The 14,285-nt window shown below is 35.1% G+C and overlaps 1 protein-coding gene across 1 annotated transcript in view; it reads left to right on the top strand.

Moving 5' to 3' along the window:
- LOC127877463 (translation factor Guf1, mitochondrial-like) overlaps positions 1-14,285 on the top strand; it is a 32,548-nt gene that overhangs the window by 10,699 nt on the left and 7,564 nt on the right. The window contains exons 6-14 of the mRNA XM_052423373.1: positions 310-471; positions 2,440-2,504; positions 4,774-4,886; positions 6,301-6,391; positions 7,343-7,472; positions 9,778-9,887; positions 11,905-12,032; positions 12,445-12,515; positions 12,892-12,993. Of these exons, the coding sequence (XP_052279333.1) occupies positions 310-471; positions 2,440-2,504; positions 4,774-4,886; positions 6,301-6,391; positions 7,343-7,472; positions 9,778-9,887; positions 11,905-12,032; positions 12,445-12,515; positions 12,892-12,993 (972 nt within the window). The remainder of the gene's footprint in view (positions 1-309; positions 472-2,439; positions 2,505-4,773; positions 4,887-6,300; positions 6,392-7,342; positions 7,473-9,777; positions 9,888-11,904; positions 12,033-12,444; positions 12,516-12,891; positions 12,994-14,285) is intronic.

Here is a 14,285-nt window from a genome sequence, read left to right as displayed (position 1 = left end):
TGAGATTCTTACAATTAGACTTTTACTCTGGAAAAATGAGGCTTAAGGTATGTGTGTAACGTGGCGTCCCAGGTTAGCACAGTAATATCAGGTACAACACTTTCTGGCTAGACTTATTTAATTCTGAGAAGAGACTTTCTTTAAACAAAAATGCTGTATACATGTAAGCGGATACATGTAGTGTTGTCCCTGATTAGCCTGTGTGGACTTCACAGGCTAATCTGAAACAAAATTGTATACACATACTTTAAAGCCCATTTTTCCTAGTACAAGGGTCATTTACATTTAACATTTATTCCTGTTCGCTAGGGTGTCCAAGCACAGACAGTGGCCAACTTCTACCAGGCGTTTGAGCGAGACATGCACGTGATTCCCGTGCTGAACAAGATAGACCTTCCCAATGCCAGACCAGACATTGTCATGGAGCAGCTCCGTAGCCTTTTTGACATTGCACCAAAAGAGGTTCTCAAGGTACATACAAAGTCCTCACTTTACTTATTGTAGCCCTGTTTTGGGCCAACTGGGCCTCATTCATGGGCATAAAGTGGCTTTCCGCCTTAACTGTATTTTCTTGAAGAAGAAACTAATAATACCATCAAAGCAGACAGTGTCATCCCTGATAAGCCTGTGCAGACTGCACAAGCTATTTAGGTAAAACTCTATGCTCATGCATTAAGTCTCATAGAACGAGGTTCTATTTTTTTATTATTCACAAGCCAGTGCCATTACTATTTTTCTTTCCAAGTATTGAATTTATAATTAATTTTAAAAATAAATTTTTCTGAAATGGCAAAATGGTGGAACAGTACTGGCCCTAATTTAAGTAAGTGGAATTTAATATTTAAAATGCACCATTACTGTAGAGCCAAATTCAAGTGTTAACAAAGTAATTTGCATTATGCTTCAAGTGGACAAAACAAAATATCTTTATATTTGGATTTTTTGTTTTAAAATTCGCAAAATGTAACATGTACATTAAGTTGAAAAGATGGGGGGAAGCATTGTGTTAATGTTGTGAATAGATTTAATGTCTACAAAACAAACTGTATATATTGCTGAATTTCTTATAGTTTGAATCATTTTTTATGCCCCCGGTAGGGTGGCATATAGCAGTTGAACTGTCAGTCCGTCTGTCTGTCTGTGTGTCCGTCCAAAAACTTTAACATTGGCCATAACTTTTGAAATATTAAATATAGCAACTTGATATTTGGCATGCATGTGTATCTCATGAAGCTGCACATTTTGAGTGGCGAAAGGTCAAGGTCATCCTTCAAGGTCAAAAGTAAAAAAATACAATCCAAGGGAAGAAATAAGCTTAAAAAGGGAGATAATTTCTAAACCTGCCAAATTATATATTGAAATTTTATTTCAAAGCGGGGCAATAGGGGGCATTGTGTTTCTGACAAACACATCTCTTGTTCATTTTACTATCCCCTTGGCATAAGAGCTGTTTGTAAGGTTATAACAGTTCCAGAGTACAAAACATTAATAAATATGTATAAAATTATATCGTACAATGATCATAAAAATTCTGAGTAAACATTTCACTGTATTAGTGTGTCAATTATTTAAATAACAATCATATGGTAGACTAGCACACTGATTTCCAGTCATTAAAAAAAGTAATTACTGTAAAAGTTACATACAATAATGATCATAATGAAAAATTGTAAAAGAGAGATATATAGTTTTATCCTATCACCAGATGAAAATCGATAGTATAACAACAATGGTATTAACATGAGCTTTATACTCTTGCTATTTTAAGATCAGATTTGGATTTTTCCAAAAAGTGGAGAATACATTTTTGTAAACTACGGGAAAACAAAATCGTAAAAAAATTATTAATGGAAAAAAGGAGAAAATAATAGGATAGAATATTATGTTAGTTTTTGATAAAGATCAAGTTTACCATGCTGGGCTTGAACCATGTTAGGGCTCGGCAAGCCTCGCGATACGTCGATGCTAAGCCTCGCATGATAAACTTGATCTTTATCCAAAACTCACATAATATTCTATATGTATGTTTAAGATTGTAAGTTCCTATGTATGTCTGTTTGTCTGTATATACGTAACATCCAAATGATCTTAATCAAATGCTAACAGTTCATTGACTTTCAAGTGCAGTTGAATTCATGAAAAGGTATTAGTGCTGCAATAATATGTAGCAAGAATAATTTCCCCTTGTTTTTCTGTTTTTCAGTTAAATTATATACAGTCCCTAAATTGTGTTTTCTAGCTCCTCTTTAACTACTAGTTTGCTCAAACTTCCACTCCACAGTTGAAATTTCTTAATGTGCAGATGATTGAATTTGGTTGCAACGAGTTTTGGATGAATAATGGCCTTTTGTCTTTCTGTCTACCGTAGAATATATAGATGATTTGTTTTGTCCAAACATGTCTTGTTGGGCCATCAGTGTCACATTTATAGTTCTACAGGTGTCTGCTAAACTGGGCATAGGCATAGGAGAGGTGTTGGATGCCATAGTTAAACGTGTACCTCCGTAAGTTCTTACTTATATTTTTACTTTATTATATATGTAAAAGAATAAAAAACAACTATTACTATAATAAGAAAAAGTGCATTTACTCAGACAAAATACTTCATCATGAACTTCGGTGTGGAAAGGAATTTCATTCTGATACTCAATAAAAACTGTTAAAAATTTATAACAAACTGTTTTTATATCTGTAAGTGCAAACTATTAACTTTAACATGAAAAACTTTTTTTTGAGGTCATTGGCTGGTATTGACTGTCCAGTAGACTTGCAGTCATGACAGAAATGACATGTGTCATGATAGAGCATATCTTTGATTCCACCATGCTTCTAGTTTAACAAGCTCATTTGATATTACTCAGCTGGTAACCTGGAAACATTCCCCAAAATAGTATAATTACTATAAATAATTCCTAGAAAAGTAAATGAAAACTAATTATTCATTTTTAGCTCCACTGGCCAGAGGCCAGCGGGGTTTATGTCATGGTCCTGTGTCCATGGTGCGTGCGTCCGTGCATTAACTTTTTCTTTAAACATCTTCTTCTCCTAAACCAATTCTGATAAAACTTCTCACAAATGTTCCTGGGGTGAACCTCTTTCAAATTGGTTCAAATTATGCCCCTGGGGTCAAATTTGACCCCGCCCCGGGGGTCAATAAATTGGACATATGCTTATACAAAGACTATTTTGTGCAAACTTTAAAAATCTTTTTGTCCATAACCATTGGGCCTAGTGCTACCACATTTGGTATGTAGTGACATTTAATAGTTCTCTACTTTGTTTGTTCAAATAATGCCCCTGGGGTTAAATTTGACCCTGCCACGGGGTCACAAAAATGAACATATGCTTATATTAAGCCTATTTTGTGCAAACTTTAAAAATCTACTTGTCCATTACCATAGGGCCTAGGGCTACCAAATTCGGTATGTAGTGACATCTAATAGTTCTCTACTTAGTTTGTTCAAATTATGCCCTTGGGGTCAAATTTGTCCCTGCCCCAGGGGTCACAAAAATGAACATACGCTTAAATAAGGCCTATTTTGTGCAAACTTTAAAAATCTTCTTGTCCATAACTGTATGGCAAAGGGCCGCCAAATTTGGTATGTAGTGACATCTAATAGTCCTCTACCAAGTTTGTTCAAATTAGGCCCCAGGGATCAGATTTTACTCTGCCCCGGGGGTCACAAAAATGAACATACGCTTAAATAAGGTCTATTTTGTGCAAACTTTAAAAATCTCCTGTACATAACCGTATGGCATAGGGCTACCAAATTTGGTATGTAGTGACATCTAATAGTCCTCTACCAAGTTTGTTCAAATGAAGCCCCTGGGGTCAAATTTGATTGTTCCCCAAGGGTCACAAAATTGAACATATGCTTATATTGGGCCTATTTTGTGCAAACTTTTAAAAATTTTGTGTCCATAACCATTGGGCCTATTTCTACTAAATTTGGTATGTATTAAAATCTTAAAGTTCTCTACCTAGTTTTTTCAAATTATGCCCCTGGGTTCAAATTTGACCCTGCCCCGGGGGTCACAAAAAAGAACATATGTTAAATAAGGCCTATTTTGTGCAAACTATAAAATCTTCTTGTTCATAATTATAGAGCCGATGGCTACTTAATTCGGTATGTAGTGACATCTAATAGTCCTCTACCAAATTTGTTCAAATTATGCCCCTAGGGTCAAATTTGACCCCGCCCCGGGGGTCAATAAATTGAACATATGCTTATACAAAGCCTATTTTGTGCAAAATTTAAAAATCTTTTTTTCCATAACCATTGGGCCTAGTGCTACCACATTTGGAATGTTGTGGCATTTAAAAGTTCTCTACTTTGTTTGTTCAAATTATGCCCCTGGGCTCAAATTTGACCCTGCCCCGTGGGTCACAAAACTGAACATATTCTTATATAAAGCCTCTTTTGTGCAAACAATTCCCGGGCTTTTTAGTCTGTTTAGTTAACATCGTAGTAACAATTTTTATATATAAAAATGCTCACCCTTCCAACTTTAAACGCCCAGTAGGACGAGGGATATAAAAAGAAAGTCACATGTTTGAGTACATTTCAACCCATGCGCATTGCACGCTTTTTTCGCATTAAAAAAACAGTGGAGCGATACAGGGCCATCATGGCCCTCGTATTTTTACTCACGATTCCAGCAGTTTGTTTTTAAGTAAGAACTTTCATTTGTTTAGTCTAGTTAAGTTGTTTTTTTTATGTTTCATAGTGCTTTGTTGTTGACCAATTACATGTATGTGCCCCTGTTTTGCAGGCCCAAAGGTCAGTCTGATAAGCCCCTGAAGTGTCTGATGTTTGACTCGTGGTTCATGCAGTACAAAGGGGTCATCGCTAGTATAGCTGTGAAAGAAGGAACTCTACGAAAAGGTAGGCTTGGTAATTGTTTAAAATGTGTATGTTTGAATATTGTAATAATTGTGATAGCAGCTTTTATTATTCTCACTTGACACTAGCTGAAGTTCCTGTGGACACACAAAAACACAAATACTCCGTAACCACGTTTTAGAAGTCTTAATATTAATTCATGCAAAAACGGGTCTTATGCCATAAACATACAGTGTAGCTCCAGATCATCCTGCATCAGGTCCCATAAGTGAAAATGGAAGCCCCTGACCAGATTGGCTGCATATAGCATAAGAACCATTGTCACTTGAAGTGGGCCATGTAATATTCAGGCTGGTCTGGAGCTACGCAGGCTGCATATAGAAATAAACCCATTTTTGCATGACTGGTAAAATGACCTGTTATTCTGACAGACAGGTCTCTATATATTCTCTTCATGTCATTCATATTGAAAATTGAATTTACAGACATCCTATTACCTTGTTATCCCCCGCCAAAGGCGGAGGGATATTGTTTTGGCGTTGTCTGTCCTTCCGTCTGTCCGTCTTTCCGTCCGTCCGGAGCCATGTCTTCGAAGTGCTTTGGAAGATTTCATTTAAACTTGGTATGAGTATATATATGAATAAGAGGATGATGCACACCAAATGGCATTGTACACCATCTGTTAATAACGGAGTAATTGCCCTTTTTATCTGTGTGTCAGGAGCCACATCTTGGAAGTGCTTTGGTAGATTTCTTTGAAACTTGGTATGAGTATATATATATATATGAATAAGAGGATGATGCACACCAAATGGCATTGTACACCATCTGTTAATAACGGGAGTTATGGCCCTTTTTATCTTGAAAAAATGCTTTTTTTGTGTGTCCGGAGCCATATCTTGGAAGTGCTATGGCCGATTTCATTGAAACCTGGTATGAGTATATATATATATGAATAAGAGGATGATGCACACCAAATGGCATTGTACACCATCTGTTAATAACGGAGTTATTGCCCTTTTTATCTTGAAAAAATGCTTTTTCTGTGTGTCAGGAGCCATATCTTGGAAGTGCTTTGGCCAATTTCATTGAAACTTGGTATGAGTATATATATGAATAAGAGGATGATGCATGCCGAATGGCATTGTACACCATCTGTTAATAAAGGAGTTATGGACCTTTGTATCTTGAAAAAATGCTTTTTTGAGTGTCAAATATAACACTTTTGTGTCCAGAAGCATATTGGTGGGGGATATCAATTCAACGAATTTGATTGTTAAGTATAGTGTTGTCGTTTATTAATTTGTGTGTGCATCATGCAATCTTCTTAGCGTAATTTAAGCGTTTGAACATCTTCTTAAGTATGACATATGACTGAAAACCATAATAATGATGGGATTATTTTGTATGTATTAACAGGACAATTTTAAACCGGTTTGAATCCTGATTTTTATAGGTGACTTTATAACACTTCATCATTCCAAGAAATCTTATGAAGTGAATGATGTAGGGATCATGTACCCTACTGAAGAGTCAACGGGTGTCTTGTAAGTTAAATATTACTGACCAGTTTTTGTAATTTACATTTTGATGCCTGCGAGTGATGTGAAGAGTATGAAGCCTTAATTCCTCTGAAAAGTTATCTTTATTTCTTTTATACCTAATGATAAAATATGACATTTCTGCAGTGAAATAACAGCAGTGGAAATAAACAAAGTGTTCTTTTCACCGGTGAAAAGAACACATTTTCGGAACTCCTATTTCTATTTTTAGATTATCATAAATAATTGTATGTATATTTTCTGTATATGTATATCAGGAGTGAATTAAAATCGACATTGCACCGAATCTAACATATTTTTATTTTATTTTATGCTTTTTCACCGTTTGTTTACATTGTAAAGGAGTTTAACTGGAGAATTCCGCTGGTATAATGACGTCACGCTAATGATGTCATTTGTGTTTTGAAATGTATTGCGGCACACCACCGGTAGAAAGGGTTACTTTTCAGTGAAAGGGAACAGCTGTTAAACATTTTCTTGAAAAAGGGGCATTAAAGAAACAGAAAAAAAATTCATGTCAGTGTAAGATCGTTTGTTATTTCACTTATATTTTCTATGATCACTCGTGAAATAAAAAAACGATCTTACACTGACATGAACAAATATCCTCTATATCTTCAACATCATATGCATATAAACCACATATAAGATTGTCAAATTGTCATGTATTCATCTTTATAGTATTTGTATATTATACATTTAATTGGATAATACTTCATAAGTTAATAAATAAATGTTATTATACAGCAAATTTTGTTCTGACTTTTATTCATGGTCAATAAAATTAAACTTAATTAACAAACGGAAGTCAGACATTTTGGAAATACTCATTACCATCGATCTACATGTAGCTTACTCTTCCAGAATTACGGGATGGAAATTCAAAGTAAATGTTACTTGATAGCTAATCTTTCTGTGTGTTGCTTCCTATACCAGGTATACCGGCCAGGTGGGGTATGTGACTGCAGGTATCAAGAACATCAAAGACGCACTGGTTGGGGATACGATCTACCACACTGATACCCCTGTGGAGCCCTTGCCGGGCTTTAAACCAGCCAAGCCCATGGTAATCCCTTATAACTATGGGTTGTCTTTATACCTCCACAAACAAATTTTAGGGGGGTATATAGGAGTGAACTTGTCAGTCGGTCGGTCCGTATTAAGTGTCTGCTCTCTAATTCAAGTAGTTTTCATCCGATCTTCACCAAACTTGGTCAGAAGTTGTATCTACATGATGTCTAGGCCAAGTTCGAACATGGGCCTTGCTGGGTCAAAAACTAGGTCATGGGGTCACTTAGTGCGTTTTAAACATTCAGCATGTTGTCCGCTCTCTAATTTAAGTAGTTTTCATCCGATCTTCACCAAACTTGGTCAGAAGTTGTATCTAGATGATTTTAAGGCCAAGTTCGAAAATGGGCCTTGCCAGGTCAAAAACTAGGTCACAGGGTCACTTAGTGTGTTTTAAACCTCACCATGTTGTCCGCTCTCTAATTCAAGTAGTTTTTATCCAATCTTCACCAAAATTGGTCAGAAGTTGTATCTTTATAAAGTCTGGGGCAAGTTTGAATATGGGTCATGCCGGGTCAAAAACAAGGTCACGGGGTCACTTAGTCGTTTTAAACATCACAATGTTGTCTGCTCTCTAATTTAACTAGTTTTCATCCAATCTTCACCAAACTTGGATATTCACAGCATGCCGGTAACTACAGTTATTTGCATTTTTAGGCAACAAATTAAATATTTTCACTTTTGTCTTGCGTTATTCAAAACGTTTTTCTACTGGATTGCTGAAACTTTACAAAAATATTAACCAGCATGTGAACTTGGGCAGTTCTATATATATTGTGTGCAAGTTTTTGACAAAACTGGAGAAATGGCCCCTTGCTATTTAAAAAATAAAATTCTCTTGTATAGTGAGTTACTGAAAAAGTATTGCTGGTATAGAGCTTGTTTATTTGACAATTCCATATTTTGTTTTGGATCTTTTTGTCACAAAAACAATTAGGCCCCTTTATATATAATTATTTGCCTTTTCAGTTTGACTATTATATATAAAATATATATAGTGGAGCTATCCTACTCACGTCGACGTGAGTGTTAGCGTGAGTGTGCAAATGTTTTCGTACCACCCCAAATATTTCCTTTGTCCCTTGACATATTGCTTTAATATTTTGCATACTTCTTTACCAACATGACCCCAACCTATAAACAAGAGCAGACAACTGTAACAAGCATTTTGTAAGAATTATGGCCCTTTTTCACTTAGAATATGCATATTATTGATAAATCTATGTTTAAGTTTGCGTACCACCTCAAATATTTTCAATGTCCCTTGACATATTGCTTTAATATTTTGCAAACTTCTTTACCAACATGACCCCAATCTATAAACAAGAACAGACAACTGTATCAAGCATTTTGTAAGAATTATGGCCCTTTTTCCATTTAGAATATGCATATTATTGATAAATCTATGTTAAAGTTTGCATACCACCTCAAATATTGTCAATGTCCCTTGACATATTGCTTTCATATTTTGCAAACGTCTTTACCAACATGACCCCAATCTATAAACAAGAGCAGACAACTGTATTAAGCATTTTGTAAGAATTATGGCCCTTTTTTGTCTTAGTAACTGAATGTTTTGTTAAATTTTGTGTTTAGATCCACTTGACTTCTAAAGTATCAAAGCTATTCCTTGCAAACTTTCACTATTTTCTTACTATCATGAGGGTACTGTACCTGCCTAGTTGACCTTGACCTTTGAATGACCTTGACTCTCAAGGTCAAGAGTAAATTTTAGGTAAATTGCCATAACTTCTTTATTTATGATCAGATTTTATTAATACTTTGACAAAACAACACTTACCTGAATACCACAATGGATTCCACGCAAACAATACCCCACGCCCCAACCCAGAATCCCTGCCCCCCCCCCATCACACCCCACATTATACCATTATACCCCCCTCTCACCCCCCCCCCCCCCCCCTACCCCCCCCCCCCCTCCCAAGACCGTTAAAACTTCCCACCCAACTATTGCTATCAAACTTGAAATAAAATTTTATTATTAGTTTGTTTTATGTCTTTAAAAATGTTCAATAGATTTTGGCAAATATATATGAACTATTACCTTGACCTTATTGAGTAATTTGAACAATTACCCCATGATGTAATTGTTATACTGTCAAGCACTCGAATAGTCGCGCGTGCTGTCCTCTGACAGCTCTTGTTAAACATGTGCTGCTCATAAATAAAAAATATGCTTGCTATTTAGATGAAACTTAGAGATTATACTAACAGCATGTGTTGGTATTCAGAGTCACTACATTTATTATGACAAACTCTAGTTGTATGTTTGTGTTGGCCAGGTGTTTGCTGGAGTGTACCCCGCAGACCAGTCCCAATTGCCTGAACTCATGGTTGCCATGGACAAGCTGACTCTCAATGACAGCAGCGTGGAAGTACACCAGAATTTTAGGTACCAGTAACAACATGTTTTTATGCCCAAACTTTATGAGCGGGCTATAGCTTTTCCCCTGTCCGTCCATCCTTCCCTCCATATGTCCCACTTGTTTTTAGTGCAATGCATATATAATACAGTACAGCGCAAAACACAATCACTCTGTTAATCAATATTTCAACAATTAACAACATCATTTACTTGCATTTATTACTGCAAAAACACTGAATGTATAAAAACTATGGAAGTATAAAATACAGAAGGCTATAAGAACATTTATTTTTTATTCAATTTAGAAGCATACATTTTGGTGCTGTTTAGACTGTTGCTCTCTGTTCAAGAGCGGGATGTTAGCCAAAAATTTACAACTACCGGTAATGTTATAAAAAAAACATGATAAATTTACATTGTAAGTTAGCCTTCCATTCATACATGCATATTATTTATAAAAAAATGTATACTTAATTCTCTGCAGATAATATTAATGTTATTCAAGCTGTTATGGGTTAACTTAATACTTTAACTGAATGTTTAAAACTATTTTTATGTATAAAACAATTACTAATCATCAGAAATTAGTTACTTTTGAATATATAAGAAAATTACATATAAGTTTGGAGTCTATAAATGAAGGGAAAATGTTGTGTTCTTATATTGTCCTATAATAATTAATTAGGGATGGCAAACCTAAGCAAATCCGTAACCGGTTAACCTGTTTTGATATTCGAGCGGTTAACCGACCGTCATTGTACCACATGCAAGAGAAAAAACATCCGAAAAACGTATACATTGATTAACAATTACATGTATTTGCATACACTGTCTTGTTGAAGGCTTGTAACCTATTTACTTTAACCATTTTATCAATTAAATACTGTTTGTTTACAAATTGTGTTGGTCCTTTAAATTGGGAATTCAAATTCTAAATTTAATATTATACATTTTGAATCTAATACTTAGTCATTTCCAAAAGTCATTTCCGACATTTTTACATGCTTGTCGGTGAACTGTGATATTTCTTTGTTATAATATTATAAAGAATAAGTTGCATTAACAGTTTGCTGATTAATAACAATTGTCAATTAGTGTAAATAAATTTTGCAATGGGCACAGTGGTTTCCAAACCTCTGTTGTTAAGGCCTGTTTATACTCAATGTCTTTATAAGGGCGTTTAAGTTTGCAATAATTGTTAAAACAACAGTGATCGGATGTAATCACAGTTTCCAGCTTTATTGAATAATTGAAACACAATAGAATGTATAGTGCTAAACAAACACAATGAAGGTGCTAATTGCTCGTGTGCCTGATCATTAATCCGCTGCACGCCGATGGTTTACAACTCTAATCGCTTTTGATCCAAAGGGGGGGTGAATCAAGGGGTGGATATTGCCGATAATTTGCGATAAGATAAGCAGATTAGCCAATACAGTGAAATGAAGTAAAACAAAACCACAATTTGAGCATTTATTGCATACAACAAAAATTGTGTTTTCTGCAAGAGTAACCGAATATTAATTTTGTAACCGGTTAACCTCCTTAAGAAACGGCTAACCGGTTAACCGAATAACCGTTGCCATCCCTACAATTAATTTAACTCACATCCAAAACTTCAATGGATGTACCGGTACTCAAATTTTATTATTAACGATAGCCCAAATACAAATTCCACTTTCCTCAACAGATCTGGTATGTTTGTGTGACTTTTAATAGAAATGAATGGAAAAAAACATGTCTTGATAAATGTTATCCTTTGTAGTTTAAGCATTATGGCATGGCCATGAAATGCTGGGTAATTTTGTACTGCTTACAAAAGAAACAGCCTTAAATTCATTGAGGACACAGTCTTGCACTGTTGCCAATATAGTGATCCACTATTAATATGCATCACAGTTATAAAACGTCTTAGTTTTTAATGAAATGCAAGTACATAAAAGCATGTCATGACTTTAAAATACAAAATTAAATTAATAATATACAAAAGCATGGGACATATGTATGGAACTGTTCATCACTTATCTAATCATATCTGTTACAGTATAGTGCTTGGCCAAGGTTGGATGTTAGGATTCTTGGGCCTGTTACACATGGATGTGTTCATCACTCGCCTAGATCAGGAGTTCAACCTGTCCACTATAGTCACTACTCCAAATGTCCCATACCAAGGTAGAAGTCTTGGTGTTTTGTAACCTCAGATTAGTAACCTTGCAATAAGTGAGTTTGGTTGTCTTCTTTGTCTATAGCAACTGCTATCAATATCAACTAATCATCAGCAGTAGTAATTTGATAATATAAGCTATGTTTTTGCTTCAGACCTACCTGTATTTAAAGTATGTGATACGGAAACTTATCACAATTTACAATAAAATGTGTGACTAATCGTCTATGTATTATTATGCTACCAGGATAGATTGTTTGGTAGCTTATTGTAATGGTGATGATTTAAAAAATAATATTACAATACCACATTAAAAAAAATTACGTCCGTAAATGATATTGTATCTCGTAATGTATTTAAATTCATCATCAGGTACTATTTATATATAACTATATTAAAACTTAACCATGTGTATTTCAGTGACAATAAAGGGTGAAAAGAATATCAAACAGTATCGCTCTGATACAGTAACTGTCCTGCATCCATCCAAGGTAACTCTCTGAATCATTTAGGTAGCATCAAGTCATTTATTATATGTTGTTAAATCAGTACTGTCATAATGGTACAAATGCGATACTTCGAATTAGACACAACAAAATGACAAGATACTACATGAATAGATGAAAATTGGGCTAAAGGCATGTGTTTGCAGTTTTGTCCCAGATTAGCCTGCGCGGTAATGAATTCCTTAATTTTCATTTTGAAAAGACTTTCTTTAAACAAAAAATTCCATAAATTTGAAAAAAAATTGGTAGTGATTACTCTGTGGGGACTGCAAAGGCTTAGCTTGAATAACACTTTACGCACATGCATTAAGCCCCGTGTTCCCAGAGGGGCTATGATTATGTCTCATCCTTCTATACACAGATGCCAGATATACATATCATCTCAGAGTTCAGAGAGCCCATGGTTAGAGGCACGGTCCTGGCGCCAGCAGAATTCCACCAAGACATTATCAACCTGTGCATGGTAAACAAAGGAATTATATTGCTCATAAGTTAATTAAAGCAAACAATACTGGAAGACTCTGGCTTTCAGTGAATTTAGTTTTCTGGTCTTTCATGATATAAGCACTCGTTTAAGAACACTGGTTCTTCATTAAATAAAAAAAAAAATGAAATTTAGGTTATTATTGAAACAAATAAAGTTGATCTACAGAAAATAAATAAAATTATCCATGTGGACCAGTCCACTTGTAAAAAGTAACATTATTGTTGAGATTGGCTTTGTTTCTACCCTGTTTAATGATGTTGAAGGTAGTGAAATAATGTGGGGGGAATAACTGTGCAAGTGCCATCTCAATAGCAATACATGTATCCTCTCAATAGCAATACATGTATCCTCTCAATAGCAATACATGTATCCTCTCAATAGCAATACATGTATCCTCTCAATAGCAATACATGTATCCTCCCAATAGCAATACATGTATCCCCTCAATAGCAATACATGTATCCTCTCAATAGCAATACATGTATCCTCTCAATAGCAATACATGTATCCCCTCAATAGCAATACATGTATCCTCTCAATAGCAATACATGTATCCTCTCAATAGCAATACATGTATCCTCTCAATAGCAATACATGTATCCTCTCAATAGCAATACATGTATCCTCCCAATAGCAATACATGTATCATCTCAATAGCAATACATGTATCCTCTCAATAGCAATACATGTATCCTCTCAATAGCAATACATGTATCCTCTCAATAGCAATACATGTATCCTCTCAATAGCAATACATGTATCCTCTCAATAGCAATACATGTATCCTCTCAATAGCAATACATGTATCCTCTCAATAGCAATACATGTATCCTCTCAATAGCAATACATGTATCCTCTCAATAGCAATACATGTATCCTCTCAATAGCAATACATGTATCCTCTCAATAGCAATACATGTATCCTCTCAATAGCAATACATGTTTCCTCTCAATAGCAATACATGTATCCTCTCAATAGCAATACATGTATCCTCTCAATAGCAATACATGTATCCCCTCAATAGCAATACATGTATCCCCTCAATAGCAATACATGTATCCCCTCAATAGCAATACATGTATCCTCTCAATAGCAATACATGTATCCTCTCAATAGCAATACATGTATCCCCTCAATAGCAATACATGTATCCCCTCAATAGCAATACATGTATCCTCTCAATAGCAATACATGTATCCTCTCAATAGCAATACATGTATCCCCTCAATAGCAATACATGTATCCCCTCAATAGCAATACATGTATC

Source organism: Dreissena polymorpha, chromosome 4, assembly GCF_020536995.1.
Source record: "Dreissena polymorpha isolate Duluth1 chromosome 4, UMN_Dpol_1.0, whole genome shotgun sequence".
Classification (NCBI taxonomy): domain Eukaryota; kingdom Metazoa; phylum Mollusca; class Bivalvia; order Myida; family Dreissenidae; genus Dreissena; species Dreissena polymorpha.
This window is presented reverse-complemented; position numbering and strand designations above follow the sequence as displayed.